The 12,576-nt window shown below is 57.0% G+C and overlaps 1 protein-coding gene across 1 annotated transcript; it reads left to right on the top strand.

Annotated features, from left to right (window-relative positions):
• The first annotated feature begins 4,232 nt into the window (after positions 1-4,232).
• Positions 4,233-12,399, top strand: LOC128942941 (E3 ubiquitin-protein ligase HECTD3-like). Its single transcript, XM_054285668.1, has 21 exons — positions 4,233-4,541; positions 4,623-4,783; positions 5,327-5,419; positions 5,850-5,985; positions 6,345-6,460; positions 6,724-6,837; positions 7,913-7,995; positions 8,233-8,398; positions 8,739-8,820; positions 9,074-9,256; positions 9,349-9,398; positions 9,519-9,583; positions 9,824-9,927; positions 10,168-10,287; positions 10,415-10,504; positions 10,597-10,803; positions 11,037-11,166; positions 11,532-11,606; positions 11,855-11,936; positions 12,031-12,102; positions 12,271-12,399. The coding sequence occupies exons 1-21, from the start codon at positions 4,233-4,235 to the stop codon at positions 12,344-12,346; spliced, it is 2,514 nt and encodes an 837-aa protein (XP_054141643.1). The 3' UTR covers positions 12,347-12,399.
• Positions 12,400-12,576: the final 177 nt, after the last annotated feature.

Raw genomic sequence — 12,576 nt, 5'->3', positions numbered from 1 at the left:
ACTACTCTCTTCTAGTTCTCGTGAAGATCTGCCATCAGGGCCAAATTCATCTTCCAGACTGCAGAGGTTAAAGCAGGCTCTGCTCCCCCCTATCATCCATGGGAAGGACATGGAGGTTTCAGGTGAACAGGAAATGCCTTTGCCCTAGGGCAGTACAGAAACCGGATACCAAGAGTTGGAGCTCCTTGAGCAGATGGACACATGCTCTGTGAGTGAGGAGTGGGCAATAAAACCTTCACAATTATTTGGAAGTGTTTGTGGATCTTCCCAGCTCTGGGCAGGGCTGGTCATTGCCTAGCACTGGGAGCTGCTCGATATTAGTCTGCATTTATACCTCCAGCTCCATCTTCAGCCTGTGTGCTCTGTTGGACCTCCACTACTGTGAGTCACAGAATCACTGGGGCTGCACTGGAGCAGGGCTGATGCTGTGAGTTCAGATCAATCATGTCTTAATGTTTCAGGCTTTTTCTTCTCTATAGAAGAAGTCTGTCATCCAGAGATCACTTCCAGTTGTAAACAAAGTCCTTCCCTTCACGAGTTTCTTTTGAAACATGTATTCCCAGAACTGCCAAGGAGGGTTGTTACTAAAAGGGATGTAGGAGCAGGAAGGAGCATGTGCTGCCATCTGCATCGTGCTGAGTGGAGAGAGCACAGGGTGAATTAGGGGAGCTGTTTATGGCAGCCCTTGCCTGCAGCAGGGCCTTCCATGCTCAGCTGGGTGGGTGTGAAGTCCTGTCTGCTGGAGGGGGTCTTCTGTAAATCCTAGAGCTGTTCCAGAATTGATCTCTGTGGTTTTGAGGCTGATTTCAACCAGCAGTGTGAATGGGAACAGGAGCGGAACCAGTGCAATACTTTTCTGTGCTGGTGGCTGAGTCACTTCCTAGGGTGTCTGTTTTAAATGGGCATGAGTAAGCTGGTGAAAGGACTTTGATCTGCTGCCCTGCCCTCAGTCAGGAGTGTTGAGGAAGAAGCCTGCAGCAGTGAGCTGGGATTTGAAATAAGCCATCTGAAAAGGGACTGACATTGGGATGGAATTTATACTGCTTTTTTCCAACTTTGTCCTCACCTCTACTGGACATCAGCAGGAGGCCACATTATTAACTGAGCAGAATTAGAAGCAGCAATAAAATAGACTCCTCTTTTTATTGCTGGGCAGGGGTTGGTTGGTAATGAGTTCAGGGTGGGATGGATAAAACAGCCCTAGTCTTTGGTGGAGGGTGAGCTGATGTCACCTGCTGGAATGGGCAGGTTAGGAGCCAGCTAGGGCTGCTTGGGGTGATCAGTTTTAGGGGAACAAGCACCTCTGGCTCCCCACTTTTGGAAGCAACTGCAGCTGAAGGAGAGTAATTGAGGCAATTACAGAGGTATACCCAGAACACTTCAGGTTTCTCACTGAGATGTGTTTAGACAGCTCTGTTCCCTCTCATTATCCACATTATACACAGCTCCAGCCTTCCATGATGAGGAGAGAGCTGCTATGCAAGGCAACACAGAGAGCAGAACCTGGCTGAAGTGGTGGGATCCTTCCCTAGAAGCATTGTGGCACCTCTGTCTTTGGAGATGCTCAAGACTTCTTGTACAGCCCTGAGCACTGTGATCAACCTTCCAGTCTCATCCTGCTGGCTTTAGATCTAGGCCCTCCCTAACCTGAAGCACTTGATGATTATGGAGTTATCAACTAGTTTTTTCCCAGGTTTCCTGCATTTCTCTACTCTTCCTTCCAGCAAGGTCTTTTAGCATCTGAGACCTCTTACTTCCTGCCACTGTGTCCTGCCCAAGGGCTTGCTGGACTCTGGGGAGAGGATCTAGCTGGTGTCAGGGATTGCTGTTTAAAAGATACTTGTAGTAACAGGACTCTGGCCCTAGCAGAAAGGGAATCACCCAGGATGATCTGGATTTAACTCCTACAAGCATACTGAAAAAACAATTTTTTTACCATATAAACCATTGTTTTATTGTCTATTTTGTGTTATCACCACACACATGTTGGAGAATTGCAGCAGTTGCTGTTGTGGTGGTGTACTGGGGTGAGAGACCCATGAAAGCCCCTCTAGTAGGGAGAGGAGCCCATTGCAGCAGTGAGTTTGTTTGGTGCGTGGTCAGAGGGTCTGGAAAAACATGGCAGCTGTTGAACAATGCCAAGATAACACACTGATTGTGCTGTTGAGTTTGCTGTGCAAAGGTAAGCTGGGAAGAAGGAGCTGGGAGTGGCCTGGATGTCCTCTGTGTGATCCTCTCATCTGCAGTGCTTTAAAGCCAATCACAAACTGAATGTCTGCTGTGACAGCCCAGCAGATTGTGGAAGAGGTCAGCCTGGCTCAACTCTGGCCAATCTCGGGGCCCAAAATAGGTGTTAGGTCAGTGCTGGGTCCCATTTCTTCTCTGATTTCTAAAGCTGTGGGTAGGAACTGTCTTCTGTTGTGTTTGACAAGGCACAAATCAAGTGCCCCTGCCCTGGAGTCCTGCTGCATGTGGCTTGGGGCAAGAGTCCTGATTATCAGGAAGCAGCTGCATGTCCTCGCCCCAAGAACCAGTCTCAAATCAGTGGAGATCGATTTTCAAGCCAGTGCCATCCCAAGGAAGTTGCTGGTGTGTCTGTGCTGCTGAGGAGCAGGGTGGGTAGGGGTGAGCTGGGGGAGGGAGTGATGTCATCATGGTTCCATGTAACCACTCGCTCTCTCCTGCCTTCAAACTGCTGGATTGTGATAGAATAGTGTCAGGTGATCAATAACGCACATGGAGTTAGCTGTTCTTGTTATGCTACTGCTACCCTGGAGTATGACAAACCCTTAGTAGTTTGACAGGTTCTCTCTGTCCCTGCCTCGTGTAGGATCTAGAATAAAATGAATGAACTAACTGCTCCTGGCCTTCCTGATGATTTCTCAGGTCTGCCTGGGGGTCCTGTGTCCTTCTGTTGGGTTAAACAGTGGATGGGACACTTGGAAACATCATTTAGTCATTAACATGGCAGTGCTGGGTTAGCAGTTGGACTCTATGAACTTAGAGGTCTTTTCCAGCCTAAATGATTCTGTGATTCTAAGCAGCAATGAAGACTGGTGTTGTGAGAGGCAGCTGGAGGTGAAGCAGAAATTGGCCCTGCCATGTCTTGCACACAAAGTAGTGTCACATAGGTGACTCAGAGTACTAACTGGCTTAACCCTTTACAGCAGCTCTGCAAACCAGTGGTACAGGGTGACTGTGGCTGCAGAAGGAGGGCCCAGGACCCCTCTGGCTATAGTTACTGCAGGTTCTTCTGCATCGTTGTTCATGGCAAGGCAGGTGGCCATTGCTGCGGTGAGGCACAGTCATGCCTGTTCAACAGGTGACACTGCAGGGATGAACAGCTGTTGGATCTCTCTGCACTGTGCCTTTGCAGGCAGGGATGGAGCTGGACTCTGACCAGGAGAGCAGGCAGGCACCAGGGACCTTTGAGCTCTGCCATCTGCTTGTTTCATGATCCTTCAACTCAACCCTTTGTGCCCAACCTGAAGAAATTAAGGTAGCATGGGGTGGAGCTGAGTTGCTCTCTGCCATCGCCTTGCTGTGGAATGCAACAAGCAGCCATGACACGGGGTGGCACACCCTACGTTCAGGGCAGGGTGGGGGAGGTGGGGTTGGGCGCTTTTGGGTGTAATGGCCTCACTCCCGCTGCCAGGATGCCTCTGCCACCTGGGATAAAGGTGTTCTGGGCAGGGAAGCCTGTCCTCCTCCCCAGCAGTGCTTGGAGCATCTCCACCTGCTGCAGGCCTGCCCAGGGCAGGGATATAACAGCCAGAACCTGGCTCTCCCATACCAGAATTCCCACTAACCTCTTTCCCTATGCAGGCTGGAGATGTAGCCCTGTGCCCTGATGGCACAGGACTCCCTCTCTGCTTGTCGGAATGCAGGCAATGACAGAGATGCTGGAGGCCGGAAGAGAGCAGATGCTGAAGTGGGCGTAACAGAGTCACATTTTGGCAAAGGGGGCCCGGAACTGGAGACGGGAGCGCCTGCGGCCCGCGAGTGATGAAGAAGCGCTGGGGCGTGCCCGGGGCACGGCGCCCGCCTGGCGTGGACGCGGCAGCTGCGAAGTGAGCGCTGCCCGAGGCGGGGCGGCGCCGCAGGGAGGCGGGCACGGCGGCCCCGCCGGAGGCGCCCCGGCCCGGCGGGCACTCCCGGGCGGGCACGGTCGGGGCACGGTCGGGACAGCCCGGGGCGCAGCGCAGCGGCGCGGAGCCGGTGCCCGGAGCGCGATGAAGGCGGGCGGGGAGGCGCCGCACCAGGTGCTGGGCCGGCTGCGGTTCCTGGTGCAGTGCAGCGAGTGCTTCCGCCGCGCCCGGGCGCTGCCCGCCGCGCTCTGCTACGTGCCGCGGGAGGTGCAGTACAAGATCTGCAAGGACCCCTCGGCCGCCGCCGCCCGCAGCCTGCTCAGCGTGTGGGACAGCCCGGGGCCGGCGCGGGGCGGCAGAGCCGCCATGATCGAGGTGCGGAAGGGCGGCTGCCTGCGCGCCAGCGGCGAGGAGTACTGCAACAGCGCCGGGCTCTGGGTCAAGCTCAGCAAGGTAACGGGGGGCCGGCGGCGCCGGGAACCAGCCGGGCATGCCGGGTCCCGACGGCGGTGACAGGACGGGATGTGCCTTCAGGAGCAGCTGGAGGAGTACGCGAGCACCCGTCACTTGGCGGAGGGCTGGGTCCTGGCGCAGAGGTTCGGAGAGGGAGGAGATAAATTAGTCCCGGTTGACTCCGTGGAGAGGATCCAGTGTCAGCACCAAACGCTGGGCGTTGATTACAGACCTGCTGTCAGGTATGGCCCCGGGCAGGAACTGGGCTCTGGGCGCTGGAAACGCGTGTGGCCGGTCCCCACAGAGGACATGCAACCCAGCCATCCCAAATCCCTTGGACACGCCCAGCACAGCCCGCTCTATACCCCCAGCGCAGTGGGAGCCGTCCCCACCGAGCACCGGCGGGCAGGTGGGTGCTCCCTGTAGATGAATCCTGTTTGCTTGTGGCAGCGCCTGCACAGAATAAAGATGATACCTGGGGTATCGTCATAATCTTCTGAGTCATTTGAATTTGGGCTGAGCATAAATGACGCCGAGATTGTGCAGCGATGAGAGAGCTCAAATTTTATTTTCCTGATGGAAGGTCATGTGCACGGCGGGATTCCCCTGCTCTGTCCCAGACTGTACTCGGGTGCAGGGACACTCACCGTTCCCACAGCTGTTCGTAGGTGTCACCCCCAGTGCCCCACTACTGCTGACTACACTTCAGGCTAAGGCAGTAATGGACACACTGAGCACTGACACATCTTTTCCATTGTGTGACTCCTCTGCCTCTGCTGCTCCAGCTGGGAACAAGTGGTGGACCTGACGTACTCCATACGCCTTGGAGAGATGCCCAGGCTCATAGAGCAGGATGAGGCTGCCGTGCAGAAGTTTCGGTATGAATGCATCTCCTAGAGCAGGATTGCAGCATCCTGAGGGGCTGCTGGCCAGGGCCTGGACATGCCTGCAGGGCCAAGACTGGCTTCAGGGTCTGGAGAGGGGAGGATGAGTGCCACGAGATGCCTTTGACATTGGTACCTCAGCACTGCTCAAGTGAAGATGGCCTTTGCTCCACAGACCATTGGAGTGACTGTGTACTGCTATTCCACTGGGTTGGAGTGGCCACTGGTACCTGGTGTGCTGATGATGAGATAGAGCCGTGCCATCTGTCTGCTGCAGCACAGTGGCCTGGCACCATGTCACTTTGGTGGCCATGAGACCCTGCAGCCAGTCTCAGCTGGGGCTGGGGCTCCTGCACACTACTGGTGGGCAGGTTTGAGGTGCGGCGTGGTCTTCTCATCCTGTTAACGCAGAGACTCCCTGCAGGTCCGTGCCCCCAGGCTGGACCTATGAGCACGACATGGAGCTGGGGCGCTTCCTGTACGATCACAGCGAGAAGAAGCTGCAGAGTGCGGACTGCGTCAAGGAGCACATCAACAGCATCGAGGTCTCCTCACACGCGGTGCGTAGTGGGCTCCTCTGCAGCCTCAAAGCAGCCCAAGACACGTGAGCATCAGCACAGATGTGGATGGAGTGGCCAGCTGTGGCTGTCCCCTCTGCAAGGGGCAGGGCATGGTGGGGGGGTTTTGCTGCTCTAGCAAACCTGTTGGGAGTTGGGATCAAAACCCCATTGTGTCTCTGGGGCACTGGGGGTGCGCAGCCGTGCCCAGTTTGCTATGTCAGGGAGCCACCATCCACCCACAGCCTAGCATACCAAGGGGCTGGCCTGTTCCTGACCTCCTTTGGACCCACAGAACACATCTAAGAGGAGGCCATGGCATGTCCAAGGATGCTCATCTCCCTCCCTCTGCTCACTTGCAGGAGGATTGTGCTGCAGCCCATCTGACAGATAACCTGACACACACCTTCTGGGAGAGCAACGGGCCCCCGGGGCAGCACTGGGTGCGGCTCAACATGAAGAAAGGAGCCATTGTCAAGTGAGACCTCGGGGTGTCCCTCCATGCCAACAGCTGTGCCAGGGAAGGACAGGGTGCAGGGCAAAGCACCATCTTCCTTTTCAACCCAGCTTTCCCCCTGCTGCACCTGGGGGTGTGGGGTTGAGGTGGGGGACAGCTGCTGCCAAAGGCACCCCAGGAAGACTCAGCCTTGCCCCAGGCCTGGGACAACTCTGGGGGCACCTCTGGGCTCAGGCAGCTCATGAGGGGAGGACAATGCTTTTTCTTGCTCTTCTCACCCCCAGGAGGCTGTGGCTGATGCTGAATGGGCAGTCCAACTCCCATATACCCAGGCGAGTGGCTGTGTATGGGGGAACACTAAGCAGGCTGCAGCACCTGAGAACAGTCCTAATTAACGAGTGAGTAATGAGTGAGGAGCAGCCTGTTCCCAGCTTGTGCCAAACTCCTGAGCTGTCTCTATGTGTTGAGCAGATATTAAGGATGGGGCTGGGTTGGTTCTGAGTGACTTGCCAGTGACAGTGGCTCTCCGAGGGTTGGAGCTCTCTGGGTGCAGGCTACATCTGCTCCCACAAGTGTGGTGGTCCCTTGCTTCCATGTGCCAGTCAAGTGGCTTAATCTCCTCTCCTGCTCCTCACCCACGCTGCAGCAGCTGGTCTGCAGTGTGCTTCCTTCTGCCTGGTGACTTTGGTGGTCTTGCTGCCTCTTCCTCCTCACTTCTGGAGCACACACCACTGCTGCCACCTTCCTGAGCACCTCTACCATGCTGTAGCCAACAAGTCCTGGGTGCTTCACCTCTCCATCTTCACCCGGGCCCTGAACACCCTTCTCAAGGCAGCCAGGGGCTTACATAGGAGTGCAAAGGTCTCCTTAGCCTTCCCTCAAAACGTGCCTGTTTGATGTTCTCTGGCTGAGCAGGGAAATCTGTCTCTGAAGAAGCACCCATGAGACTGCAGAGGTGTCCTTTGCAGTGGCAGGAGCCAGCTCCTCACTTCATCTGAATGCTTGCAGTGTTTTTTCCCCATGGGCTCACAGGACTTTGATGGGATCTTGACAAGGCATTGAAAATGCACTTAGTAAATTGCTCATTTCCACAAATCCCTGTTTCTTTCAAAAACACACCACCCTTGCATGACCAACTCTGCTTGAAGGACGGTTCTGCCCTTGTGAGATGTGCTGGGACCCCCAAGAACAGTGACATGTTCTCAGCCGCCTTGTCTTTCTGTACTGCTTTGAATTTGTGCTCTTTTCTGGCTTTTTGGATGCGGCTTCCACCTCCTCCAGAACGTCTCTGTGCCTCTGACAGCCTCTTCTCTGCTTGGGCACCTCCTGCCACAGCCCTGGTGAGGTGTGGGGGCTTTTGCATGGGTAGAAGCACATCCTTGGCTGGGGAGCCAGAGTGGCCTATGCCTCGCTGGCCACCTCACCACTGTCTGTGCCTCATGGCTCTGCCATCTCCCTCCATGCCGTGTGCAGGAACAGCTACCAGAACATCTGCATCCTCCGCGACATGAAAACCCACGTGCCCGTGCTGGAGATCCGCTTCCTGGAGTGCCGGGGTGAGCCTGTGCACCCACGCTGTGCCTGCCAGCCCAGCCTGGCCCTAAACCCGCAGCCAGTCCTGACCCTGCGGCTCTTCCTACCACACTTGCTGCTTTTTGGGACCCATTGGTGCGGAGGTTGAGGAATGAGCTTCAAATGAAATGCTGCAGGTGCTGGGGGCGCCTCGCCTCTCGCTGCAGCATCGGGGCCATGCTGGCTGCAGTACACGCAGCGTCGCCGTTCTTTCTCGGCAGCCCAAGGGTACAACGTCCGTCTGCAGGGGATTAAGATCGTGTCCTTCTGGGAGTGGGACCTGGTCCTGAACGCTGGCATGTTCCAGCCAGCCCGGCTGGTTCGCTACCCCCTCCTGGAAAGCGTGGATGCTGACGTGCTGTACCGGCGAGCTGTGCTCATCCAGAGGTACGGCACAGGGAGGCCACAATTCCTACAGTGATCTCAGTCCCAAAAGGCAACGTGCCTTGACCTGCAGGGCAGCCCCAGGCTGGGGTCAGCACTGGCCCCACCGAGACCCTCTGCAGTGATTCAGCTGCTGTGCAGAACCTTGGTTGGGCTGCTCTTGTTTGCAGCATTTTTTCTGGGAAAATGAAATGAAGTGCTTGGACAGAGGGTGGGTGCTCCCCTGGTGTCTGATGTCTTTCAATGGGCTGGAGGGGACCCATGGGCGGGGAGCACAGTGCCCAGGGGTTGTGGTGAAATGCCGCTGTCCTGCAGCCTCACACTGCTCCTCTCCTGTCTCCAGGTTTGTCCAGCTCCTGGAAAGTGTCCTGTGTTACCTGATCCCCCTCTCCGAGGACAGCATCGGCACCTTCAATGCACTCAGGGTGAGTGTGTGCCAGGCTTCCCTGGGATGGTGCCAGTAGGGGCATCTCCTCACAAGTTCAGGTTTTCTGGGGGCTGTTGTGTTTCCTTCTTATCCAGTGGGGACAGACCAGCTCAGGGCTGAGAGCTGCCATGTTTGGCATTGCCTGAGGGATGGAGGAGCATCCCCTGTGACACCAGGGCTGACTTGAGGAGTGGAAAAGACAGCAGGTGGTGGCAGGATCAGACCTCTAACCATCCCTTGTCCCTTGCTAGAGCATGAAGCCATTCCTGCTGCTGTCCAAGCAGAGTGAAGCCCTCATTGCCCACTGCCTGCAGTCCTCAGAGAGCTCTGCTCCTGACTGCCTGCCAAAGCTCTACATCAACCGGCTCCTGGCCCGGGAGCACCGTGCCAACCCCGCGCTGGACCCCAGCTGCAGGAACGCCGTCTTCACCCAGGTACGGCACCGCCGTGCCCTGGGCCAGGTACCTGTCACTTCAGCAGGTGTCTTGCCCCCATCTCATCCCCTTTCTGCTCTGCTACTCTCCAGCTGTATGAAGGCCTCAGCTCTTCCAAGAACAATCAGCCCCTGGACTACAGGTAGGTGTTCAGTGTCATATTTGTGGGGTGTCACTTGCCCCGAGCAGGGTGCAAGGAGATTCCAGCTGCTGCTGGTATGCTCAGAGGAAGAATGTGCATGGGGCTGTTGCTTCCCCACAGGTGGCCCCTGACCTACAGCCAGTGGTGGGAGTGTGATTTCGTCACTGAGGGCGTCATTGACAGTGGTGAGAGCTCTCCCCTGGTGTCTCATGTGTTGGGGTGCAGCTCAGTGGGTGCCTACACTGTCCCAGCTGCTTTGGGAGTGGCAGCCCCTGCTCTGCAAACATGAGATCATTCCTGTATCTCCCCTACCCCACCAGTGCTGCTGCTGCTGCCCCAAGGAGAGGAGCAGCTTGGCCAGATACTGTGGCTCGGTGTCTGGCCCAGGTGTGTCAGGCACTGACCATCCTCTGCCCCCCCTGCAGGTGGCGGCTTTCGGGACAGCCTGACAGATGTGTCAGAGGAACTGTGTCCCAGCTCCAGCGATGTCCCGGTGCCCCTGCCGTTCTTTGTGCGCACCTCCAACCAGGTTTGGCATCCCACAGTCTGTCTGTCCTGGCCAGGGGAGTCAGTCAGCAGAGCCTGGGGTGCCAGCCCTACCTTAATGCTTGCAGGGCTGTTGGCTGGGGAGCTGTGCTTGTACCTGGGGGATCTCCTGGAGGGGTGTAAAGGGCAGGGGAGGCAGGTGGAGGGGTGAATGTGGGGGAGGCTGCAGGAGAGACCATGCTGGGCTTGTCACATCTCTGTGTCCTAAGAGTGTCTCACACAGGCTAACAGCAGCAGTGACACCAGGGACAGGTATGTCCCCAACCCCTCCTGCAAGGACTTCCCCAAGTATGAGTGGATCGGGCAGCTGATGGGAGCAGCCCTGAGGAGCAAGGAGTTTCTGGTGAGCGCAGCAGAGCCTTCCTGGCCAGTGAGGGGCTTGGCAGGGGCCCCCCTGTCTTGGGCAGAGGGGCTGCCTGTGAGTGAGGAAGAGGCAGGAGGAGAATGCTTGTGTCCACTCGTTTTGGCAGATCCTGTCTTTGCCAGCGCTGGTGTGGAAGCAGCTGGCAGGGGAGGAGGTCAGCTGGAGCAGGGACTTTGCCACTGTGGACTCAGAGCTGGTGAGCAGGGCCTGCTACTGGCAGGGCAGCGCTGTGCTCTCTTATGGCTGCTCTGGCTCCACTATGGCGGCTGTTCCTCATTTGGATTGCAGGTGAAGCTGCTGGAGGTGCTGGAGAGGGTGGATAAGGAAGGCTTTGAGTTCATGTTTGGCAGAGAGCTGACCTACACGACAGTGCTGAGTGACCAGCGCATGGTGGAGCTGATCCCCAACGGCAGCAACACCGCTGTGCGGTACGAGGACCGCAGGGAGTTCATCCGCCTGGTGCAAAAGGCTCGGCTGGAGGAGAGCAAGGAGCAGGTGACACTGTCCCCCAGGGCTCACAGGGGACCCTGCTCCTGTGGCAAGATGTCCTGGTACTTGTGGGACTGCCAGCTCCAGCTGGGTGGTTTCTTTGTGCCTCTCATGCCCAGGATGTCTGTGTGCTCTGGGGAGTCCCTTCTGGCATCCTGTGGTTGCTGTCCCCAGAGCTCTAGGTGGCTGCCGGGGCTCAGACCCACCGTGGTGACATGGAGCCCATCCTGTGTCCCCAGATTGCAGCCATACGTGCTGGGCTGCTCCGTGTGGTGCCCCAGCCCGTGCTGGACCTGCTCACCTGGCAGCAGATAGAGAGGAGGATCTGTGGGGACCCGGAGATCACAGTGGCTGAGCTGCGCAAGTTCAGTAAGTCACAGGCCCAGAGCTGCTCCCTGCCCTCCACAAGGGCAGGGGATCCCCTTGATAATGCTTGTCTTGCACATGCATCCTGGTCATGGGGTGCCTGAGAGCCTGGGGGAGGATTAGTTGGAGGGTCCCTGGATGCTTCAGGTTTAGCAGCAAACCCCCGCTCTGGTTCATCTGGTCCTTAGCTGTTGTGGGCAGAATTGAGTGGCCACTCTGCAAACTAGGACCTCTGTTTCTCTACCCACCATGACACAAGGTGCTGGTCCCACTCGGGGTGCCAGGGTGCCCTCACTGAGAAGCAGAGGGTCTCCTCCTTTGCTTTGCTGGCAGTTTCTAATTAATTCATTGCACGTTCTTTGTTGCAGTCAAGTTTGAGGACTTCCCCCCTGATGATACCCGTATCAAGTATTTCTTCGAGGCACTCAACAACTTCACCAGTGGTGAGTGACCCCAAGCCTTTACCTGCTCTTCATGTGCAGTAGGACGGGGTAGGGTAGGGGGTTCTCCCTGCCCTGTGCCCCAGGGGTGCTCACCAGGTGCTTCCCTGGGAAGCGGCTGGGGTCATACCTGTTCCTGGGGTTCCGAGAGGATCCCTTAGCTTTGCCCCGTGCTCCTGGGGTGATTCTGCAAGGCAGATCTTGCTGGGACAGCCCTGTCCCTGAGGCCTTTGCTCTGTCCTTCCCCTCAGAGGATCTCAGCCATTTCCTCAAGTTTGCCACTGGCCGGAGCCGCCTCCCAGTTCAGATCAACGTCTACCCGGAAAGGTCCAAGTGAGTCCGTCCTGCCTGGGGTCCCTGTGCCGTGCTGGAGTCCCCACATGATGTCAGGTTGCTGTGCTGGGGTCTGACTCTCCTTTCTCCCAAGCTCGGAAGCGTGGGACGTGATGCCACAGTCCTCCACATGCTCCTGCAGCTTTTTCTTGCCCAACTATTCCACGTGAGTTGAGCGGGGGATAGGGATGCTCCCCACTCCCTGGAGCTGGTGTTGGGGTTCCCATCAGGACTCCCCAGGCCCTCCCCTGGGGGATGTCCAGGCAGGCGTGGGGAGGGAAGCCTGAGGTTTTCTGTGGCCATCATGGCTGTGACCTGGCGTTCCCTCTACCAGGGCTAAGATCTGCGAGGAGATGCTGCGCTACGCCGTGTACAACTGCATGTCCATCGACACCGACAAGGATGAATGAGACCCCCGTGTGCCCACGCCGTGGGAGCCTCAGGGACAGTGGATTAAATAAAACAGCAGGCCCAGATGCTGCTGTCCTGCCCCTGTTTGTGTCTGTGCTTCTCGAGGTCTGGGACTGCAGCTGGAAGGGTCAGCATGGCGCTGGACGCTGGGTGCTGCCCGTACAGGCTCCTGCGGGGTGGAGAGCGTGGGGGCAGGTAGTGCTGTGAGTCCTGTCCCTTCTCTGGACAT

Source organism: Melozone crissalis, unplaced genomic scaffold (genome assembly GCF_028551555.1).
Source record: "Melozone crissalis strain CALT ecotype California unplaced genomic scaffold, PUWL_Pcris_2 ptg000045l_1, whole genome shotgun sequence".
NCBI lineage: Eukaryota > Metazoa > Chordata > Aves > Passeriformes > Passerellidae > Melozone > Melozone crissalis.
Note: the sequence above shows the minus strand (reverse complement) of the source record. Positions and strands in the feature narration are given on the sequence as shown.

What these genes read in the sequence shown, in the direction of transcription:
- LOC128942941 (XM_054285668.1), top strand. Translation starts at nt 4,233, where the DNA reads ATGAAGGCGGGCGGGGAGGCGCCGCACCAGGTGCTGGGCCGGCTGCGG. An exon ending in TGAGGAGCAAGGAGTTTCTG is followed by an intron (nt 10,288 to 10,414) that starts GTGAGCGCAGCA and finishes TCGTTTTGGCAG; the next exon opens with ATCCTGTCTTTGCCAGCGCT. An exon ending in ACTCAACAACTTCACCAGTG is followed by an intron (nt 11,607 to 11,854) that starts GTGAGTGACCCC and finishes CCTTCCCCTCAG; the next exon opens with AGGATCTCAGCCATTTCCTC.